Consider the following 24,290-nt stretch of genomic DNA (forward strand, 5'->3'; position numbering starts at 1 on the left):
GAGAGAGAGAGAGAGAGAGAGAGAGAGAGAGAGAGAGAGGTCATGATGGAGCATACTCTAAGTTACAGGGAGGTGTATATAAGTGAAACCAAGAATTGGATAGCGTGAGTGAGAGGGTACATGAAATTGCAAAAGGAGAGTGAGAGAGGGTGGGGAAGGAAAAATGTAATGAGTGGGCACAGGTAGGGGGAAAGAGATTCAACAGGGACACAGTATGTGCAGGTAGGTTTGCAAAGGTGTAAAGGGAGAGCAGGAGATAGATGGGAGGGAAATACAATGAATGGAGAATGTGGGTGGAGAGAGGGAGAGGTTTGCTAGGGGCACATTGAGGGCAGAGGGGCAAGTAGTGATGCTGATTTAATATCAACAATAAGGCTGAAGAAGATACCCCCAGGAGAGCATTCAAGTTAAATATAAATACAGAAGCATCTCACAAGCCATATTTATTCATATGCAATATGCACTCATATATTATGCACACAATTATAAGAAATGAAACCCTAGAAAAAACATCTCTTGTTTGTAATAAAAACTATTTCTTTCTTTAGTATTATAATGTAGAGAATAAGTGTTTAGTCATATTTATAACTGTTGTTTAAAAGACATGGGAAAAGATCATGCATCCTCAAAACAAATAGTAAATTTGAAAATGATCATAGATCTTTACCAAATGTAACTATATAAAAATATACTTGTAAAGTGAACTAATACTGAACCATATGAAAAGCACAAGGCAGAATTCACAGCCTTTCATTATACTTCCATTATCAAATGCTTGTATTCTTTCGATAGAAACATATAAGTGACAGTTCATTATAACAATTACACTATTTCAGGAACAGAACTATTTGAGAGAGAGAGAGAGAGAGAGAGAGAGAGAGAGAGAGAGAGAGAGAGAGAAAGATAGTGTGTGTGCGTGTGCGTGTGTGTGTGTGTGTGTGTGTGTGAATTATTATTTTAGAGACCTGCAAAACTAAATCACACATAACCAAATCAAACTGTTTTAAATTATACATGTAACTCCTACATGTATTGAGTGCATTTATCTTTCGTTAGTCCATTCACTTGTGTGCGTGTAAATTTCTGTAATGCCAGCATTCATGTATTAATTTTATCTCACTCTTCACAGATAATTAGAGGTATTTTAAATATGAAATATTAATTTTGGTCTTCCTAACTGGTAATTCCATGACGAGCATCTGCCAGTTGTACTAAATGTATTACAGCTATCATCGAAACATATAATATTAGTATTGAAATTTTACCTCACTGTTAGCTTGGAGAGTAGATATAATTAAACTTACTTCTGGTCATGTCATGTTATACATGGTAATGCACTTGACTGACAAAAATACAGATTACATTTAGTTCTTGTGTAATAATGCATACCTCTAGTACTTAGGTTTAAAAATCTGGAAAAAATATTGCATATTATACAAGAAGTACATAATATAATATTGTGAGTTGAAAGATTCTGATTAACAGATTATCCTAATAATTAGAAGACAATAATTCCTACTGCTGCTTTTTAACCCTTCAACATTTAATCTGGTCATATCTGGCCCAAATATTTTACCCATTTTATGTTCAAACTGACCAGATCTGGCTGCTCCCACCTACCCTACAATATCATTCTAAAAATAATTTCAAAACTTCGAGATAATACCTGATTAATTCAAAACAATGTAAATATGACATTTGACAGACTAACCTAAAGGGTTACTAAGAAAAAAAAAAAACAAGGGAGATAACTAATATCAATTATTCCAAATATTTTTGAAAATAAAAACAAGATGCTTAAATAGGTGTGCAGTTAGAAAGTTTGCTTCCATACAATGTGGAGCACCTTGGGCAAGTGTCTTCTATTACTGCATCAAGCCAACCAAAGTGTTGTGAATAGATTTGGTTGGACAGAAACTGAAAGGAACCCATCATATAAATACATACATGTATGTGTGCCTGCCTGTCTTGATATCACACAAATGTAAACAAGCGTCACCACTGCACAAGTAGTGGCATTCATTTCCAATCTTCCTTGAAAACATGTCTGGCCATAGGGAAAGTTATTTAAATATATGATGATATAAAATTAATTATTATCTAGTATGTTATTATAGCTTACTAAATGCCTACAACTGTATTTATAAAAATATCCCAATTTTGCCCAGTTTGTTTTTTCTCTATCGTTTACATTTTAGGCAACAATTAGTCTTTGCAATTATATATACAGCACTGGAATTGGAATAAGCAAAAGTAAAATAGTCACTGGATATTGAATCATGATGATATTAATCGGGTCAAATTTTTAAAGAGAAATATTTCAAAGATCGCAGCCCCTTTTCTTCCTATAAATTGCTTTCATGATTGCTGTCAAATAAAGTTTAAACATCCAGTTCAGAAGTCTACCATGATTTATACTTGACACTTTTCCTTTGTTACATTTGAAATCATTCAAATTCTATATCACTAAATTTAGAACTTACAAAATTTTTTAAATCATTTAAAGATCATTATGTAAGGATCTGGCAAATATTAACCCAAATTTTCAGACAAGACAATATTAATGTTGTATAAACGTTGAAAAGTTCACCGACATTTATGCAGATAATATTCACTTCAATAGAAATCGCACCATGCAGACAATCTGAGAATTTTTGGTATTCTGTGATGATTGGCAGGTCAGATTGATAACAAAAGGCTGAAACAAATCATGTTCTTGTGTGTTTTGATCCTGCACCTAAATGTGTAGAATATCTTCCTCTTTCATTTATTAAAAAATTACATTTGATTTGCTTATAAATAAATATTTTCATATTCATACGTTTTTAAAGAGAACCTCTTTAAAAAACATTCTCACTTCATGAGAATGTTTCTTTTCAGAAACATCTAAGCTACAATGAAAATGAGAAGCATTAAATTATGCAAAAATAATATACAAAAGAGAAATAATGCATCAGGAATGCACAAAAGAAACTAATAAAACAATATAACACACGCCATGATAATATCACTATATTTGATACTGTGATAACATCATATCGATAATATCAAATATAGACTTTTGATTTGAAGACAACACTCACTTTGTAAATCTGGATCTTCTGTAAATCTGGGATTGTCAAGTAACATCTGTTGAGCATCTGACCATGTTGTACAGTATGTCAGACTTGGCATACTATCAAGGATTTCAGAAAACACTTTAATATTACGCTTTCGTAAGGCTTTGGCTTCCTCCTGTGATAAAAGAAGTAATAAATGTGTTTGTTGTTAACCCAAAATTTTATTCATTTTATAGTCATATTTTTATTGTGCTGTCAAGTATTTTCTTCTGTTTACACTTAATTTACTTGTATCTTAAGTTACACATTTTTTGATACATACCCAAGATCTATGTTGCTTTTCGCATATACTATTTGCAACTTTGCTTGCAATTGCAGAGGTAGTATTTAGAACTATTGTGTTGACAAAGACTACACCTAATTGTACCATATTCTTAACAATCCAATAATCACAAGCAGCATATCATACTTAAAGCTGTTGAATGCCTTCTAAATTATGGTATTTGTCTCAAGAAAGCAATTTTCATAGACATATAGTCTTGCCTGTAAGCAATGTTTTCTCAAGACAAATATTGCAATTTTGGTGTCATGTAACTGGCACCAATGTCAGTGGCTCGTAAAAAGCATCCATTACACTCTTGGAGTGGTTGGAATTAGGAAGGGCAGCCAGCCATAGAGATGATGCCAAATCAGATTGGAGCCTGATGTAGCCCTACAGCTTACCAGTTTCAGACGAACTATCTAACCCATGCTAGCATGGGAAGCAGATGCTAAATGAAAATGATGATGATGATGAAAGCTTTCAACAGTATATATGCTTTAAGTATGAGTTATGGATTGCTAACTTGAACTAACACTGGTTCTCTTGCTAATAACGAATACAATAATATCTTAATTTCTTTCCATATTCCTTTGATTAATGTAGTTAGATCGAAACACATTTTTCTATTTAATGTTTAGTGGTAGAATATAAATTGAGAAATGTCAATTGCCTCAGCCAGCCATGATTAATAGTTAAGAGAAAGTAAAAAAGTTTAAACCTACTAAAATAACAATTAAGTGCTACTGTAAAGTAGCCTTATAAAGTATGTTTTATGAAAATAAAAGCACTGAGGCATATGTGAGGAACAAGATCCTTGTAAAGAAACCCAACCTTTTCTCTCTTTGCCAACATGTGTAAGACATCTTCGAAGAGTTCCCGTCGATCACGATCACAGACATTTTTCCAGACATCTAAATCACCAAAAATATTATCTGCTTTCCTGTGAGTAGAAAAAAGCATCAATAATTAGATATGATGAAACTGTGTATACCGTGATACATGAATGCTTAAGTTTAGCTCAGTTATTATGTAGTCAGACTATTTAACACAACGAAACTCAATGAGTTTAAATCTCAACCTAATGTCCAGACTGACATACTAAATATTAAAACCAGCAGTTTAAGACAGTTGGGCTCTGACAGATTGCAAATTGCTATACAAGTAAACAAAAGGTGTTCAAATGATAAAAGAAAGATAGTAAAATAATAATGATACTACTGTTATGCAAGAGGACAAATTTGAATTTGGGAGCCATCTAGGAGACATTTTATAAAAACAGGGAAATAAATGGTGAAGTGTTTATTAGAAAAGTATTTTAATGTGGGCTATGACCTATCAGAGTCTTACAATCTTCTGATCCTTTTAGGAGATGACTTTGACAAAGAGAAAAGTTATGATCTGCAAAATTTGGTGCTGCTACAATTTTTAATTATGCATATTGAGTAAAAATACATAAACATCCGAATGTTAAATACTCCATCAAAAAGAGAGTATACTAGCTAATTTATTGTGATAGCAAATAAGGGAGAGCAATTTGTTTCAGAGACAAGTCATGCTACAAAGTATTGAAACAAACAAAAATGTTAAAAAAATATTTTATATGATAGTGATGATGTGAACAGCATTATTCTCTCAAGAATGGAATATGACCACTTGATGTCAAATTATAATTCTTGTCTAAAGATGTGACACTTGATAAACCAATGATTCAAGGAGCTCAAAATTTAATTCAAATACTCAGAAAATCAAACAACTAAAATATAATTACCAATATTTTACAGTAGAATTCATTTTGTCACTATTTAATAGAAAATTTTCCAGGTCTTCTTTAGCTTGTTTGGTTCGAAGTCGCTGTTCTTCCTAAAATAACAATGGATACATCAGTGGAATTAAAGGCCAAAAACTCTATAGCAACATAGAAAGCTTATAGATATAATCATAAAAATGAATGCCATAAGAAGTTAAAAGCAAATATAAAGTTATATCATTTACAATACAGACCTTCTCTTCTTTAGCTTTTTGAGTTTTGTATTCATTAAAAGCTTGTTTCTTCTCATTCAAGTGTTTTAATGCTCCATATCTTGAATCATTAATGATCATTTTCATAGCTTGCTCCCATGTAGCAGAAGACGGCACATCCTGTAAAGACAAAGGAATACTGAAAAATAATCTTTATCTCAATTCTATCACAATAGAAGTTTTATAACCTCAACATTTTCCATCCAGTTCAACAAAAATTTTAATTTCACTTCTTTTCAGGTGATATTACTTTGAATGGAAAAGAAACAAGTTCCAGCTCAGTCCAATACAGAGACTAGATTAAGATATAGTTAAGATAGCTAAATATAGGGTCATCTTATATACAGAACTACACTGATATGTCGAGTTAGTCAAGAAACAAAAAAAAAAGTGTAAACAGAAAACTTCTGAGTTGTGTATTATATTAATGCAACATAAGCAGGACTGAAAGAAGTTAAAAATCAAAGTTTTACCTAGTAGTAAGATATAATGTATAAAAGAAATAATATACAAGTAAAATATATTAAAGGACACTTTTACATAAATCTCAGAGAACTATAATCTAATGATATATTTAGGTTATATATAATTGAGGAATTACAATTGGTGCCACATAAAAAGCACTCAGTCCATTCTGCAAATGAAGGGCATCCAACAGTAAAAACCATGCCAAAACAGGCAGTGAAGCTTGGTGCAGTCCTCTGGCTTGCCAGCTCCTGTCAAACAGCCCAACCCATGCCAGCATGGAAGAGAGACATTATATAATAATGATGAAGAGGAGGGGAGGAATTAAGACAGTGAAGAAGGAAAACTGATTTCTAGCATAACTAGAACGCATTGGATTTATAAAGACAGTAAATTGAAAATGGGGGTTCAAACAAAGATTGATAAAGCGGATTGCTAAGGTTCAAATTAGAGTGATTATCAAGTCAATACATCAAATTCATTTAGATAGGAAAAATGTAAAGAATGATAATTATTAAAGCTAAGTAAAAACTAATTCAAATTTTAGCTACAAATTTCTAATTATGATTTTTGTGGATTTTTTTTTCTCTTCCTTCATGCAAACATCAAACTAAAGCAGAAAACCACAGCATGTTGAATATTAACAGAACTGACAATTTTACTGGTACCAAATGACTAACAAATGAAGTTGTAGAGATAAATAATAGTTAAAATTGCATAAATTACAGTAACAAATTTGAAGAGATGGAATAGTAAGTGCTCTGTAATGCAATTGATGATACGGTCTCCAGGCCTAATAAAAAAAAATTAGAACATAGTTTGTGTCATGATAGTGAGCTTAGAAAGATATCCATGAGAGAAATTTATTAAACATAAACATACCCTTTCTCGTAGGAGAGTTTTAAATGCTTCAATAGCTTCTTTTTTGTTCCGGAAAATATATTCTTTTCTCTCATTTTTCTCATCATCTTCACCTTCGCTGCTACAAAAGAGGAATGACAATATTTTTTTAAAATGGTGGCCTTCAACAAACAAAAGTTAGACAGTTAATTACTAGTGTTCAAAATAACTGAAGCCAAAGAAATAAATACAATACTAACAAATAACCAGTTTTGAAAAAAATTTAAGTCAAAATTCCCATGGGCCATCAACCCTTTTATAATCATATTTCAAATATTTAACTGAATTAATATAGATCTCTACATTAAATACAGTAGTCCCTTGCCATGTCATCACGGTTCACCTATCAAGCATTCAGTACATTGCAGGTTTTTCTGGCTAATATATGTATATTTATACCGTGGGTTTCTGCAGCCGATAGGTATATTTTTTAGATTTTAATTATTTCTGTGGGAGGTTTTGAAATGTAACACCTGCGATAATAAACGGATTACTGTACAGATATTCACAAAAACTGTTTTGAGGCTTTAGATTATTGCTGCAGTTTATTTATCCAGCATTTCACAAGATGTACTCAATGCACTTCATCATAGTACTGGCATTTGTCATATTGTTTGGATTAGGATTTACAGTGCTCTATGTTGTCTCCATACATCCAGGGTAACGTAACCCTTGAAGTGGATAGATGCCAGCAATCGAATTAAATTCGACGACTGGCACCCATGCCAACATCGTCTCGTTCATTGGAAACGAAACTCGGCTTGCGAAGACCTATTGGGGCAAGTGAAAGCGAAACTGTCATGGCACCTGTGCCCAGCATCGCCTTCCTGACACTTGTGCTGGATGGCATGTGTAAAGACATTCAAGTGAGATCGTTGCCAGTGCCACCAAACTGGTTCCTGTGCAGGTGGCACGTAAAATACACCATTTTGAGCGTGGCCGTTGTCAGTACCTCCTGAGTGGCCTTCGTGCTGGTGGCACGTAAAAGCACCCACTACACTCTCGGAGTGGTTGGCGTTAGGAAGGGCATCCAGCTGTAGAAACTCTGCCAAATCAGATTGGAGCCTGGTGTAGCCATCTAGTTCACCAGTCCTCAGTCAAATCGTCCAACCCATGCTAGCATGGAAAGCGGACGTTAAATGACAATGATGATGATGATACAGTGGAAGAGAGAGAGAATGCGTGCGCGAAACTTATATATATATATATACACCACATGTACACACACAAAAAGATAATGGATACAAAATTATGACTTGTAAACTAACAGTCCTTCATATTAATATCTATTCAGCTATGCAGTTTGTGTAATTCAGTCTAGGAAAGATAAACACTTGGATTTACAATAAAACTTTAAATAGTCCAGAATCTTAACCATAGCTTTTAAACAAAGTAGAAAAATAAATACTATGGTTTATGGCAGAAAGAGGTAAACCAATGAGCAGAGTAACAAAAAAAGAAAACAGGAAAGAAAAGAAAAATCATGCAATTTACCTGCTGTTTGATGATGAGTCTGTCTTATTGCCATCGATAACAACTTGAGTTGGAGTTTGCTTCTGTGCAACAGGAGTGACAGATCCTGCAGATGTAACTGTTGATGAACTACTTACAGCTGACTGTGCTTGCTGTGTGGCAGACTGTTGATGTTGTTGGACTTGTTGCTGAAGGACAACAGATGGTTGTGGAGGAAGTTCAATAGAAGCCAATGTTGCTTGAATAGCTTGTTGAATTGCAGACGGAGGGCCTGTATTATGAACTTGAGAAGTAGCACTACTTGTAGATCCTACCAAAACAGGAGCCTGAACAACTGAAGCCGACGACTGAGATGATGATACAACTGGAACACCACTGGTGACATTAGGACTCAAGCTGACACCAAGCTCTCCAACTGGTTTCCTACACAGTAAAAACACAAATAGAAATTTCAGTTAAACAAAGCAACAGCAGTCATTTAGCATTCATATTTAATAAACATAGTCCCCATAAAGAAAAATCAATCAGTTACAACCATAAATTAGTCCACAACTCAACAGCTTAAACTCTTGCACACATGTCCAACACCTTAATCTTAGAAAATTGCTTGAACTTCACAACTCGGTTAAGTCTGCCTATATTAGGATGCTTGTTAGATAGCGAGCTAGCAGAATCGTTAGCATGCAAGGTAAAGAGCTTAGCGATATTTTGTATGCCGCTATGTTCTGAGTTCAAATTCCACCGAGGTCGACTTTGCCTTTCATCCTTTCAGGGTTGATAAATTAAGTACCAGTCAAGTAGAAAGGTATGTTAGAATGCTTGTATTTAAATTACCATTTTTATTGATATCACTTCATAACAAACATATATTATCATATATCATTGTTTCAACATATATATTTCTAAGCTTGGCTAGACAGTTAGAGGACACAGTCCCTCAATCCCTCTGAAATCATCATAACTTTGAATAAAGTTACATGACAACAAAATCATTTTTATATCTGATTGCTAAATATAGGTTTTATATATACATATATTAATGAATATAATATATATTGATGTGTGAATGTGAAAATGATTTACCCTCAACAGAGAGTTACAGGTAATGGAAAAATTCAGGGTTCCAAGCTGAAGCTGCATTGACAGCTTCTTAGAAATTTTCTGAAAGAAAACAAAAAATTTCAATGGCAAAAGTAGCTTTCCCAGCATTGGAGACACACCATAGGTCATCTGCATCTCTCCTACAGTCAGTCATCATGACTATGACTGTTCATGGTTTTGGTATGACTTGATAAGCTTTCTCCAAACTGGTTGGTTTTTTGCATGAGTTTACCATTTATTATGGTTCAATTCCTTTCCACTTCATAATCCATTTTGCAGTATCTGTGATACTCAGCCTAGGTCTTCCAAAGTTTTTTTTCCCTTATCATAGCTAAGAGTAAAGGAGTTGTTTGGGGAAATCTGCTATAGTCCATCCTGTGTATGTGTCCCAACCAACGTAAATTTCTATCAACAAAGATTTCCATCATAGAAGGCAGACCAGCACACCAGAAGATCTCAACATTCCTGATCTTGTCAAACACAATGATATTCACAATTTGTCACAGCTGTCTTATCATAATAATGTAACTCGTCTACTTGAGTTTTATAGATTGTCCAGGTTTCAGTTCCATACAGCATGGAAGAAAGCATGATAGACTGGTACATCTTACGTAAGACCCATATAGAAACATGCCTATGTCTTCCAGAGCCTCTCCTGCAGCCTGCTAAATGAAGCATTAGCTCTGCCAGAACTTTATTTGCCCAACACTGAACACATGAAGCAATTGTTAAGTAAGGGGATCAAACCTGAAATCACATGATTGTGAAGCAAACCACTTCACCACATAGCTTGGTAAATAAATCTTCAGCAAAATATTTGTGGACTATTGATTCTATTGAGTGAATTTAAATTATATTCTACCGTTCCATTTTTGCCTTTATATATTTCACTATTCGTTTCTTGTTTATATTTCACAAAAATTTAATATTAATTCAAGAATACTATACAGTATAATTTTTCAATGAACTAAAAAAATTTTGATAGCATCCTAAACAGCATTAATTTTATATTCCTAAATATTCTACAGAAACTGAAACACTGGGATGTGTTTATTAAGAAACCATTTGTCAATATTAAAATAGTTATTTTACTAAATTCACTTTTGTTTTCAAAATTAATGGTAACAAACTTGAAGTATTTCAAACAGGAATATGGTAACAAAAGAGTTAAATAAGAAAACAAAAAGACTACTCACTTATCTAATTCTTGCTTGACTATCATAGCTGGAATGAAAAGGAATATAATTGAAGATGTAACTTTTGTAGGAAACATTTGATTATGCTTTAGAGCAGTTTGTGATCAAAGAGGAATTAATATTTAAGAACATGTATTCATTAACAATAAGTTTAGCAATCGCACAATGGTTGGGGAGTGTCAATGGAATTATCACAGTGGCATTTAACTGCTCTCTTCAGAAATAATTTTCTTTTTCTTTTTGATGTCACAATTATCAAGTTTAAGCATGATTTTCAATGTTGTAGAAAACAATGTAACATAATTATTACAAATGCTCCATGAAAAAAGTTTTACAATACTAATAATTATCCTGAGGAAACGAACAAATATAGTGTTTTGCTTTGAGGCAAGTTTTAATGAGCAGGCTAGCTCAGTAGGCCAAACATTAAAAGTGTTCAAGCCATGAATATTCCATTTTTTTCCCACCTATTCAGACAACATATCCACAACCAGATAAGTCAAGGCATTCTGACTTTTTATAATGATAGTAGAATGTGATTCGAAGACTTACAACTAGTATGACTGTATAGAGGCTCCCATATAAACAAAATGGTATCATTTTTGTGACAGCAGTAAGTAAATACTGCAGCATGTCATGATTAAAGGACTCAGTTTCTTGAGTAGAAATTTCATATTTTACATACCAAAGATGTTGGGACTCACAGAGGATGGCAGGGGACTGAGACTCCCGGTGGTTGATGTGCTTGAAAAGATGTCAAGCTAAGTAAAAGCATGGTTGTCCTTGCATACATGCTCGTCTCCTGCAACCCTCTCCAGCTGAGCATCCCTAATCTTGCGGGCTCATAGGTGCTGGTGCCACAAATAAAGCACCCAGGACACTCTGTAAAGTGGTTAGCGTTAGGAAGGGCATCCAGCTGTAAAAACCATGCCAAAACAGATATGGAACCTGAATAACTATTCAGCTGGTCAGCTCCCATCAAACCATCCAATCCAAGCCAAGATGGAAAGCAAACATTAAATGATGATGATCAACATCATTTATACACACAACTCTAGTCTTAAGTCTTTGACTATTGAACAAATTAGACCAAAGGCTAAAAAATAATTCAAAAGAGAAAAAAGGATTAAGAAAAAACTTAACAGCAACCAATAAGTAAAAACTGTGCAAGTTGAAAAATCTGTCTCCATTGCCCTTAGTAAAAGATTTTCCCTTATATATGTCTATAAAGATGAGTGATCAAGTAATTACTGAATAATAGTCAAACAAACTCGGAGACAAGAAATCTGAAGAAAGAAGATATGAACATAAATTCAAAGAATTAGTTAATAGCTAAGTCAAGAAGAGGATAGACTTATGACATAGAAGACAATTAGGAATTTCTACATGATTACCTGCTGTAAGATCTGTAGATGAAAACATGGTTCTATGACTGTGGAATGAAGTTTAAAAACTAAGAGACAAGCCTTGAAAGATTAGAAGAATGAGAACAAGAAAAAATATCAGGTAAATAAAGTTCAGTTTTTAAACAAACCTTCAAGTTCCTCTAATTCCTTTGGTTTGGTCCAGCGAGATTCTTTGGAGGCAGAATTGTGATAGTAAACCTTTCCTGTGTCAGATTTGTATTCTTTCCATGGACATTGACTTAACAATAGCTATTTAAAGAAAAGACGAAAAATTACAATTCAAACACAGCATCACATGTGTATAGAAGAGGAAATAATAGCCATAAAACAAAGAGACCATCTTTTATGCACATCAACTACAGGGACATAAAGACACTATCACCTGCACACAATACTGACAGTAAGTACTACACTGAGAGTATTACAATAATAGCAAATACATATTTATATAGCTTTGTAATTTATATACAAACAGTATTTAAATATCCCTTATATTAAGCATATTACACATGTAAGTTAAAGCTGGGAGAAAATTATACACACCAAAAGGTGCACACAGATATACAGTAATTCTAAACTGACAATTCAGAAACACTTCAGAAAGAACTCACTTCAGCAGGAGTTTTCAATTCATCTGGTTTTTCCCAGCTGGACTGTTTTGTTACACTGTTATAATAGTATGTTCTACCATCAGGAGCTTTGTGTTCAGTCCAAACAGTTTTCTGGAAAATAGGGAGAAAATTCATAAGTTAACTATGACAGAAGATTTATGCAGTTCATTATGTTCAAGCTGTGGTAAATTCCAGTCAAACAAATTCTGTGACACTGTTTCAATTCAGTTGAGTTATTTCACTTTAGTCTCCATTCCACTAGGTCATCATCCATAACCAACAAAAGGATGAGCTCTACCAGGTTGATACTTTTGACAGGGTAGAAGTTTTAAGCAGTAACACATTAAAGGTTAATGAAAAGCTTTTTCTTTTTATTTCCTTTCTTGCAACCATCATTGTTGTGTCCTAAGCAAGGCATACAATAGTTTACCTAAATATACCTACTTAAAAGAAGAAAAAAAACTATCACAATTAAGTAACTAGCAGTATAAAGAGTATAGTAACAGGATACTTGCTGTAACAATTCAGATGCAAGAATCTAACACTTGCAAAACTATTTATCCTAACATTAGTATAAGAAAATAGATAGTCCCACCCATGCTAGCATGGAAGGCAGACATTAAATGATGATATGATAATGATGATATAATGTCCAATCTCTTGAGACTACCACCAGTTTCTGTAACACAAAACATCTCGTTTGAAATGCTCATATTTAAAAACCTATTGCAATAATTTAATTTAACAATTTTTTGGTAGTTTATTTTCCAAATACTACTTAATAACAAAACTGTAATTTTGCTAAATCCCTCATAATTTTCAATTACTTAAAAAATTCAATGAAATGCATAGGCAGAATAAGGCAATGAATTAGCAAAGTCATTATAACAAAAAATAGATTGTTTGCAGCGTTAGTTCCAGCTCTCTGCTTTCAAATCATACAAAGGTCAACTTTGTCTTCCATTGTTTCAAGATCAATAAGATACAAGACAAGTACTGGAAGAAATCAGTTTAGTCAGACTTTGAAAGGGATGGGCTCTGCCAGGTTTTAATAATGTCCAAGATATGCCATTTGTTACAAAGGTACACTTAACAATTCCACCAAGAGTTAAGGGTCTATGACTCCAGGCATGGCATTTCATTAGGAACATGTTCACAAAATGGTTAAAAATATACCGGCAGAGTGAAGATGCAAACACTGCTACTTGCCTTCTTCATTTATAATAAGCATATGAAGCAGAAAAGTAACTGAAATATTAGTAGGCCATACTAGATCACTAAAACTATTAAATTTTAGGTCTCTATGTTTAGAGTTCAAATCCTAAAAGAGATTACTTTCCTTTTTTGCTGTTGAGTCAAAGTATAAGTTGTGTTTGCAGTTTAGTTCCAGGTCAGCCCAAATTGAGTAAACATATGATCAAGTGTTCCAGCCATAACCAACATGGCTTTTATTGAGATATTGTACATTCAAAAACACATCATTCAATGTGTCCTGCCCTTTTAAAAGAAGGTAAGGTGTGAGTTGAGGGAGCAATAAGTACTGCTTTGAAACGGTTGAGCGACTACATAGAGACCTCTTGATTATTAATACAAGTTCAAATATGAGATTTGTGCCAACATATATCTTTATCGTTATTATATGTATATAAAACATTGTAACAGGAGAAACAAAATGCTTGTGAAGCAATAACAAAACTATCGCTAACCTTTTCAGCAGGTTTACACTCTATAGAAGTGGTTGAGGAAGCTGCAATGGAAGATGGTTGCTGGGTGGTTTGTGTCTGACCAACAGACCCAGGTAAAGCACCAGGAAGAGAGACAGGAGTACCTGAAATTCAATGTTAAACACAAAATTACAATGTTTTCTTATATTACAATCAAATACACAAAGACATAGAAAGACATGGGACAAGATGGTGAAGTATGATCTTCGGATGGTGAGTCTCATGGAGCCAATAAGAAGTGAGAAAGCTTTTGACAATTAGCTGTGCTTGAGAGGACACATCAAGCTAAGTGAAACTGTAGTTGTGGTCAGTAAAAGACACTAGTGCTGATGACACATTAAAAGGTACCTACTACACTGTGGAGTGCTTGGCATTAGGAAGTGTGTCCAGCCAGATACCAAGCCAAAACAGACAGGAGCCTGGTGCAGCTTTCTGGCTTATCAGTTCCAGGCAAACTGCCTAACCCATGCCAGCATGGAAAATAAACGTTAAATGTGGATGATGATGACGATAAAATATCACATTATTCATATACAATATCATTCAACATCATCAATTAATCCTTTAGCATTTAAACCAGTCATAACAAGTCCAAATATTCTACCTCTGATGTTCAAACTGGCTAGATCTGGCCTCTTACACCAACCCTACAATGTCATTCTAAAAATAAACAATGACATCACTAAATTTTATAGCTACAAGATAATGCATAATTAATTTAAAACAATGTGAATAAATAAGCATTACATTTGACAAGAGTAACCTGAATGCTAAAGGATGAAATAACAAATTTGAGAATATCAACAAAGCACAAGCATAGCTGTGTGGTAAGAAGCTTGCTTACCAACCACACGGTTCCAGGTTCAGTCCCACTGTGTGGGACCTTGGGCGTGTGTCTTCTACTATAGCCTCGAACTGACCAAAGCCCATGAGTGGATTAGATAGGCAGAAACTGAAAGAAGCCGATCGTGTGTGTGTGTCAAAAATAGACAGGGGGTACAGTTTGAATTTGTGACAAACAAGAAAATACATTAGTACAAAAAGATTCTTTAATAAAAAAAGAAAGAAAGAAAAAAGCAGATCAAGAAAATGATATACATTAGGAAGTTAAATAGTTTGGATTCACAGTGTATAAAATATATAAACACCAGCCTGAAGCTGTTTTTGTAAAAACTGTTATGAGATTCCAATATGATTTTCCCACATAAACTAACCATGTAATATGTACAGATACAAGAAAACAATAACAGACAAGGCACATACATATACAATTCTGATAGTATATTTCTTTCTACTATAGGCACGAGGCCTGAAATTTGGTGGGGGGGGGAGAGTATTAGTCAATTACCTCAACTACCAGTGCTCAAAGATGAAAGGCAAAGTCAACCACAGCAGAATTTGTACTCAGAATGTTAGGCCAGAAGAAATGCTATGTATTTTGTCCAACATACTAACGATATATAGTGGTCAAGTTTTTTATAAAAACACCATACTGCATGAGGCTTTTCAACATTAGCGCCCACAAAATGAACCTGATGGCTCAACAACATAGGAAAACTGGCCTACATATACTTACACCCGGCTACTCAGTTTTAGTGTCTTGAAATAAAAAGTTCAGTAGAACAACATATATGTATTATTCCTATCTCTCATGAGAAGATCCTGTGATACTAGTATACAGACAGATTGCCTGCAACTATATAAGAAGCCTAACGTCCTTTTTCCTCAATAAACTTACAATAGTATCTTAACTAACATATGAATACTGAAAATCTATAATGTTGAGTGAAAGATCTGGTTGTTGAATTTAATGACAATATGGTAGTTAAGAAATGAATTCATCATCATCCTAGTCAAAACTGATGCAAATGAAATTATACAATTGCTTCCGTATAAACAATGACAGATTATCTTATAAGGAAAAAGCATCCAGTACACTCTGTAAAGAAGTTGACATTAGAACGGCACCAGTTGTAGAATCATACCTAAACAGACATTGGAGCTCAACGATGCACTTTGGTTCATCAGTTCATGTTGAATCCCATGCCAGCATGGAAACAAGACCTGGGCCTAGAATATAGCTTAGCTAGTTAGCAAACTGTCTGAGTTGTTACACCACAGTGGTATTTGGCCAAATTCTCTATGCTCCAAAATCAAATCCTGCAGCAATCAGCTTCATTTTTACAGTATCAATAAGAATAATTACCAATCTAAGGCAGTGGATTGGCAGACTTGTTATCGAATCAGGCAAGATACCTTGAGTACCTGTTCTGCTTCCTTGCATTCCAACAGCACTGCTGCCAAGCTGTATCAGCCCAAGCTGGTTACCTTTCCCTAGGATGAACATCAATAGCATGAAGAGGGGGGACTTGCATGTATAGACAGCTATCAGTCTTCCTTCAAAAGATTTTTATCAGGACTGCATATACATGCACTGATACACAGCCAACATTGACCAGCAAAGCCCTCAGTAAAATAATAAAAAAAAGCAACATAAGAATGTAAATGTTCTTAGAGCTTTCTGATAAAGCATCTTAAATATCTGTATACTTAAATTCAAGATTCTTTGAGAAGAAAGGAAAATTTTGACGCCCCTCACAATCCTTAAGGAAGAATAAACAATGAATGATTACCTAACATACCTGTTGTGGGTGGAAAGCCCGGAGGTGGGATAGGTAATCCAGGAGGTGGTATTCCAGGGCGTGGTGGTACCCCAGGTCGTGTTGGTACAGCTCCAGAACTAGAACGGGGAGGAACAAAAGGTGGTACAGGTGTATAAGCTGGAAAAAAAATATTAAGACGGAAAAAAAAAATGAATAAAGTTTCAATAAAATAGGTTCATTGGCTTGTGATTTGTTTGACTTAATTAGCCAAACAAATCACAAAAATTCAATAGCTAACATCGAATTAAAAGTAATACTGAAAACCTGAAATGGGAGAAAGCTGTATGTTATCATGGGTGTGATGGATGTATATTGACAGAACAATCTTTATTTTTTATAGGTAGGTTATTTTTACTTTAGCTAACTCAGCTGAGACCCAATGAGAAATATTTACACATTCAAACAGCAAGAAATAGCAGCCAAATCTCCCTCTGTTGTCTTCAACAGTGGGCACATTGAATAACATAATCCAAAGACAGGACGTTATGACTCAGAAATCTTTCATCTTATGTCTGCTTAAACAGGGCTGACTCAAGAATAAATTACTAAGACAACAGCAACATAGAAATATAGGCAATCTGAGTTAAGGGAAAATAATGCATTTTTCTAAAGAGGTAAGCACAAAAATTCCTTTTTTTTTTTTTTTTTTTTTTTTTTTTTTTTTTTTTTTTATTTATAACAAGGTTCTAGCAAGCAAAGAATGATATGATGGTAGAATAGTACAACAGACAAAACTAAAAAAAGAAAACTCAGAAAGGATTGAAAAGGAACAAAAACTGGAAAAATTAAGAAGCAAAGAACAGACAAAAATGCTAAAAATCATGTATATCAAACAGAGAAGAAGCTGAATGTTAGAGATTTAACAATATTCTATGTTAGGAGGTATTTCAAATTGAGGGGCAGTATGTCTGTGCTCATCTGGGAACCACTGATAAAGGGAGCGTACAGAATAATTGCAGAGCACTCACTCTCACCAACAGAGACAAGAGGCATGGAAATGACAAAAACAAATATTAAGAGAATAAGTGGTAAAAACAGGAATTACGTGAAATAGATCCAACAAAGGAACCAACTCTTAAGGGGGTTATTAAAGACATGAAGGTAAGGAAAGCAATAGGCCATCAGAGACAGTCACCAAGATCCTGAAATATTCAGTGAAGTAGGACACATGCTGACTACTAACAGTGAAATCAGGTGGTGCAATTACAGCATATTGTCAACTGCTACAAGGCCAAAAAAGATGCTTTACCAAGAGAAATTAAACTTACAGAGCAGGTCATGAAGTTCATCAGGAAATTCTCTTAGAATAGATGCAGGACTGATGCTCTCTTCTTAAAGAAACTATTAGGTCATTGCTAAACAAGACTTCCCATGGACAAGTTGTCTTGAACTCTAGTGATGTAGCTTAAAGAACTAAAATGTGGACTAAAAACTGATCCTTGACAGGCACTTAATCACAAGCTTAATTTGTCACTGAGCTTGCCAATTCTCATTCTGCTAAGAGCATCTTTGTACAAGGTTTGCACAGCATCTACATGCTATTCATCTTTCTCTGGGTTTTTTTTAGAGCAACCACCAAAATAGTGAATATAGTTCCTTAAAAACTGTCTCCAAATCAAAAAAGTGCTAGATATAGTTTGGGCAAGAATTTCTGTAACTGCCTCTCTAAGATAGCATCACACATCCAACTACAATCCTAAACTGCATCAAATCTCAGAATTTCTCTGCCACTTTCATGGTTTAGTCCATCAGCTTAATTTCTCTGAAGTAACATCTTTACAGAGAATCTCTTGTGCTCTTGTAGCAACTCACAATGATGCTGTTACGACATTCATTGCATCACATGATTGACTATAATACTAGCCAGTCACGTGTCATACTTCATTAAATATTTCTTCTTAGCAACTTGATAGCTAAACAATGATTAGAAAAATGTTGTGGAAGAATCTCATACAGGATGACAGACGAAAGGTTTCATAGATGCACAGAAGTAATACGCAGTAAGAACACCCAAGATATGAAGTCCTTCAGTAGCTAGCTCAAGATACTTAGAAGACCTATTCAGTAGTGCAGCTGGGTGTTGCAAAAGCATAGTAGCCAGAGTAAGGACAAGGTGGAAAGTTCATGGAGCTATTATCCTTTGGTCAAAATGGATTTCATTTCCCAACATTTGTGTACAGAATACAAAACTGCATGGTTTTGTATTTCTGCATGTTGAGGAAGTGCAATGGTTGGAAAAGAAATAAATGGAGCATGTTCTACTGAAGACATCCGAGCAAGATCGTTGCCAGTGCCGATGGACTGGCTCCTGTGCAGGTGGCACGTAAAATACATCATTTCAAACGTGGCCATCACCAGTACCGCCTGACTGGCCTTTGTGCCGGTGGCACGTAAAAGCACCCATTACACTCTTGGAGTGGTTGGCATTAGGAAGGGCATCCAGCTGTAGAAACTCTGCCAAATCAGATTGGAGCCTGGTGTCACCTCCTGGTCCACCAGTCCTCAGTCAAATTGTCCAACCCATGCTAGCATGGAAAGCAGACGTTAAACGAAGATGATGATGAATGCAAGAGAGACAAGAGAAAAACTAGGCATTAACAGTATCAACTGTAGTATGCAAGAACGAAGAATACACTGGTATGGATATGTGATGTACATGAAGGAGTTGGTGAAAATGTGTCAAATAATGTAAATTGAAGTCGCTTGCAAAAGATGCTGTAAAAGGCAACAAATTAGCAGCGAAATTATAACATAGGAGAGACTGTTTCAGCTCTCTCCCTTCAAATCACACTGAGACTGAAACAAATCTGTCCATCCTATGCCAGCAAATACACAAATATTGATGAAATTATTGTTTGATTGCCAGCTTGCCCTTAGTCCCTGTATCCCTTTCTATTTTACATGAAACTGAAAGCAATAAAATATCTTACCTGGTGGTATTCCAGGTGGCATAACTGGAGGAGGTTTGATCATATCTGGACTTGGTCCTGGACCACCTGCAACCATTGTAGGTATAAAACCAGGTGGTGCTGGTCCTGGAGGCACAGGCCCAATCTAGAAAAGCAAAACATATAGAGATTAGACATGTAGCAAAGTATGAAAAACAAAGACAGCAAATACAAGAGTAACAAGAGAATGAAGTCTCAGTTCGATTATTTTGAATATTGATTTTGTTTGTGTGTACTATTTCTAATTTTTGCAGACAATATCACTTTTGTACTTTATTTGACACGCGAGTAGAACTCATCTGGAAACCTCATGGCATACTTAGATTGTTGAAAAAAATCGATAATAGGACCCTTCTAATGGATCCTTCTATCTACTACATGTAACTAATATTTTATTTAAACCCAAAGGAAATAACCCATACCACCTGCAGAGTTTAGCAAAGTGATCAATATTTGATTCTCACGATCAGCTGAACCAATTCTGCATTTCACTGCTACAGTTTTGAACTGCTAAACATTATTACTGCACATCCTTAATTTGAATCTTAAACATTAAAGACTTCTTTCATACGTTTCTATACATACATACTTTTTTGAATGCCCATTACTCCGATAATTCTACATGTTTACAGTTACACTTTTTCCATGACAGTACATAAATTTTTTATTCCACAACGTATTTGTAGTGGCTTCATGCAAGCATAGCATGGATTCAATCCTCGATTGCCAAATTTCACTTAACACTTCAACAGCACTTTTCTCACAGTAAAACAATAATTTTTCTGTGAATGACAGCAGTTATACATTTCCTAGATGCCTTTGCTAAGCAGAATAATGTCTTTGCCTCTTACCAACCTGCGACAACCTCTCTCACCAACATCCAACAATCTCTCCCTCCTCCAGCTGACAGTTTTTCCTACTTTTCCGTGACGGAAAATACACCTTTTGTGGCTGTTGAAATAGAACATCTTTACCTGCGGAAATTACCAGGTACACCAGCTACTATATGCATATACACATATATACATATATGTCTCTAATAGGATTGGGAGATCTTATATAGAGAAAGCATTAAAGGACTGGAGTTAATATAAACCTTCTAGGCCCACTTCATAACATCTCGAATACTCTTCACTGATACCTAATTTGTCTCCTAATCTCTACATATCATTTCACACCCACCTAAGCCTGAATGATCAAATAGCTATTTGCTGAGTAAGATATTTGAAACATCCAGTAATGAGTTTTTATGTGCTTACACTTGCCAAAGATTCAAATTTATTAATATAGAGTAAATTTTGTTTAAGATACAGTAAAAATAAATTTGCTCACTTGAGAATTAAGTTTTAGCATTAAATCCAGCCATATCAGGCTGAAATATTCTACCTGTTGTATGTTCAAACAATCCACACCTACCATACAATGTTATTGTAAAAATAACATCATTGAAATTTTGAAGCTACAAGATAATGCATGTTTAATTCAAAACAATGTGATTAAATAAGTATGACATTTGAGAGTATAATCTGAATGCTAAAGGATTAAATTATTTATGTCTGTTTTTCTACCCAGCTAGGATGGATAAAACTTCTGCGGCAACATTTTTATGTGATGTCAACTCCTACTTGCTTTCCAAATAAGGTGATGATGATTCAAACATTGAACTGAGTTGCAGTATGCTGAATATATAGTTAGCATAAAACATAAAAACACATCACTACTTGAGCAGTGTCCAAGTCAAATACAAAATATACAGATACACACACACAAACAATCACTACATGTTTCTACACACCATATCATCCTTCTCTCATCATTCCCATCTAATGTATCATTCATTATTACTCTGCCATTATTCAACCCCTTCTGTACTGTCAGTCAACTTCTATTTACCACTGAACCCTACCCAATCCCCAAATCATCACCTACTCTTCCCTCTAACATACTCTTAATCACCTTTCAATACTTGTTCTTTATTCATTATATTCACCCTCTAATCCATTCCCCATATCTAACCATCTCTCACTTTCACCATATGTTCTTGTAACCTCTACTCACCCACATTCCCTTTTCTTGTTCTCACTTATCTTCAATCACCATTTTGTATTTTGTACACCTTATCACCACTACTTTTATCACTCCAGATCCACCACAGTTACTCCCAACCTCTCTTCTATAATGCAAGTTGCTATGTAGCACTTCTATAGCAAGAAACCTGTTCTATTCTGGCCACTTCTCATTCTCCTAGCATAAACTTGCCTCTCTCTACTGTAGCCCTATTTAAAGGAAATCTTTGTCTTGCAAGCAACACATTGATCTCACTTGTGCCACAAAGGTAGCACATAATTGTGTAAAATGATTGGTATAAGGAAGGATATCCAGCCATAGAAACCATGCCAAAGCAGACACCAGAACACAATGAACCTCTTGGACCCTTTCAAATTGTCCAACTCATGCCAGCATGGAACATGGGCATTAAAAGACGATGATAATGATTTCCATTCACTAAATTCCACTCACAAAGCATTTACCAACCTAAAGTTATTGTAGAGGACAATCACTCAAGATACCACACAGTGCAGTTAAATCCAAAACTACAAGTTATTTAGTTTTTCATTACATTTTTGCACAATTTAATTTTGTTGTCACTGTTGCTATTCTTATGTAATCCCAGCATTTGATGACAGCTAACGTTGATAATAGGATGTAATTTGGCAAGATTTGGCTGCTTTTTCTTGCAAATCAAGGAATCACATGGGTGTTCGTTATTGTTGCTGATATGATAGGGGTGGTGCTGATGGCAGTAGTGACAATTATGAATTAATAATGACAGTATTATATGATGATGAATATAAATTTGAATACACTTGTAATCATCATCATTTAGCATGGAAAACAGATGTATGATGATGATGATGAGTATTAGCAGAAGCTTCTAATTTAAGCACAAGGCCAACAATTTTGAGGGGATGGGGAGGGGCTTAGTCAATACAATCAACCTCAGAACTCGATTGGCATTTTATTTTATTGATCCCAGTGTGATGTAAGATAACGTTGAGCAACAGAATTTGCACTCAGTGTACTCAGGGGCACGTAAAAAGCATTATCCAATCATGGCCGATGCCAGTACCTACTGACTGGCCCCTGTGCCAGTGGCACATAAAAAGCACTATCCAAACGTGATCAATGCCAGGCCCACCCGACTGGCTCGTAAAAAGTACCCACTACACTCTCAGAGTGGTTAGCGTTAGGAAGGGCATCCAGCTGTAGAAACATTGCTTGATCAGACTAGAGCCTGGTGCAGTCGCTGGCTCTCCAGACCTCAGTCAAACCGTCCAACCCATGCCAGCATGGAATAATGGATGTTAAACGATGATGATGATTACCAGGTGTATACTGCTTTTAGAAAAGATACACAGCATCCCTGCTTGTCATTAAAATTAGCTAAGAAGGAACTGGCAACAAAAAAGTAAATGGTTGTAAAACTTTGTAAGTGAGTTTGTTAGAAACTGAAAGCCCATTGCATGCACATCCTTGCCTTGACATCATGTGATGGATGTAAACAAACATCACCATAATACAAGCAAAAAATTTGGTGAATGGAAAACCCATCCAACCAAAGCCTGCACAGAAGAATGCATGTAAAACTAGAAAAGCACTCAGAGAGCACAGACCTCTGCCAAGCAGCTCATTTCCACCCATATACACACATGCTGAAAATCGCCCAATTTCCCAAACCAACGCCGAGAAAAACAACCTCCTTGGTGAGGTTAAAAAAAAATAACTCAGCCACTTTCCTTCTTTATGAGTGTCTGGCATGATGTTGAAGAGAGCAGGGCCAATTGAGGTGAAATAGTTCTGTCATAGTGTTGTGATAATGACATGAACATTTCTGTAGTGGATGGATGGCACAGGGGCCAAGCCTCGGACGAATTTTAAAGATGGGCAATGTTAATGGAATATTTTCTACATCATACAGAAGATATAGAGCTCACAGCAGTGGTGGAGGGAGCAAAGCCTGGCTTTTTGAGTCGCTCCCAATAGTCAAGGCTTGTCATGTCATCCTTCGCAGACCTCTGCCAAGCAGCTCATTTTAAGATAGATACGTGAGTAAAATTACTAATAGAGAAACGAAAATGAACTTTGGAAACAGCAACGCCACCATAGGTTACGTGGAAACAATGAACGTGTTTTCAAGCGAGATAATCAAAGAACGTAACATTGTAATACTTCATATAAAGTAAATATAACAAATGAAAAATCCTCCAAGAATCCATAAAAATTCCCGGATCACTACCAAAATTTCATCATCTGTTCCTTGTGTCATTACCAACTTTTCCTGCTAGTTTCATCAAATACCATTCACAACTTTTTGAGTTATTTTGCACACAGACGGACAGATG

At 35.1% G+C, this 24,290-nt stretch overlaps 1 protein-coding gene across 6 annotated transcripts in view; it reads right to left on the reverse strand.

The window, feature by feature from the left end:
• LOC106881150 (pre-mRNA-processing factor 40 homolog A) overlaps positions 1 to 24,290 on the reverse strand; it is a 123,166-nt gene that overhangs the window by 60,155 nt on the left and 38,721 nt on the right. For 4 of the 6 annotated variants that reach the window (XR_008264720.1, XM_014931453.2, XM_052969965.1 and 1 more), the window contains exons 3-14: positions 19,870 to 19,993; positions 16,910 to 17,056; positions 14,259 to 14,380; positions 12,553 to 12,663; positions 12,070 to 12,190; positions 10,536 to 10,563; positions 8,260 to 8,661; positions 6,748 to 6,847; positions 5,383 to 5,520; positions 5,150 to 5,241; positions 4,213 to 4,321; positions 3,084 to 3,234 (exon numbers count right to left, since the gene is read on the reverse strand). Coding sequence is in view for 5 of the 6 variants with exons in the window: in XM_014931453.2 (XP_014786939.1) it covers positions 3,084 to 3,234; positions 4,213 to 4,321; positions 5,150 to 5,241; positions 5,383 to 5,520; positions 6,748 to 6,847; positions 8,260 to 8,661; positions 10,536 to 10,563; positions 12,070 to 12,190; positions 12,553 to 12,663; positions 14,259 to 14,380; positions 16,910 to 17,056; positions 19,870 to 19,993 (1,645 nt within the window). In the remaining variant the exon portion in view is untranslated. Of the gene's footprint in view, positions 1 to 3,083; positions 3,235 to 4,212; positions 4,322 to 5,149; positions 5,242 to 5,382; positions 5,521 to 6,747; positions 6,848 to 8,259; positions 8,662 to 10,535; positions 10,564 to 12,069; positions 12,191 to 12,552; positions 12,664 to 14,258; positions 14,381 to 16,909; positions 17,057 to 19,869; positions 19,994 to 24,290 lie in introns of those variants that run through there. The other 2 variants (XM_014931445.2, XM_052969967.1) reach the window with 2 other exon arrangements.

The sequence above is a fragment of the Octopus bimaculoides genome, chromosome 1, assembly GCF_001194135.2.
Source record: "Octopus bimaculoides isolate UCB-OBI-ISO-001 chromosome 1, ASM119413v2, whole genome shotgun sequence".
Lineage (NCBI taxonomy): Eukaryota > Metazoa > Mollusca > Cephalopoda > Octopoda > Octopodidae > Octopus > Octopus bimaculoides.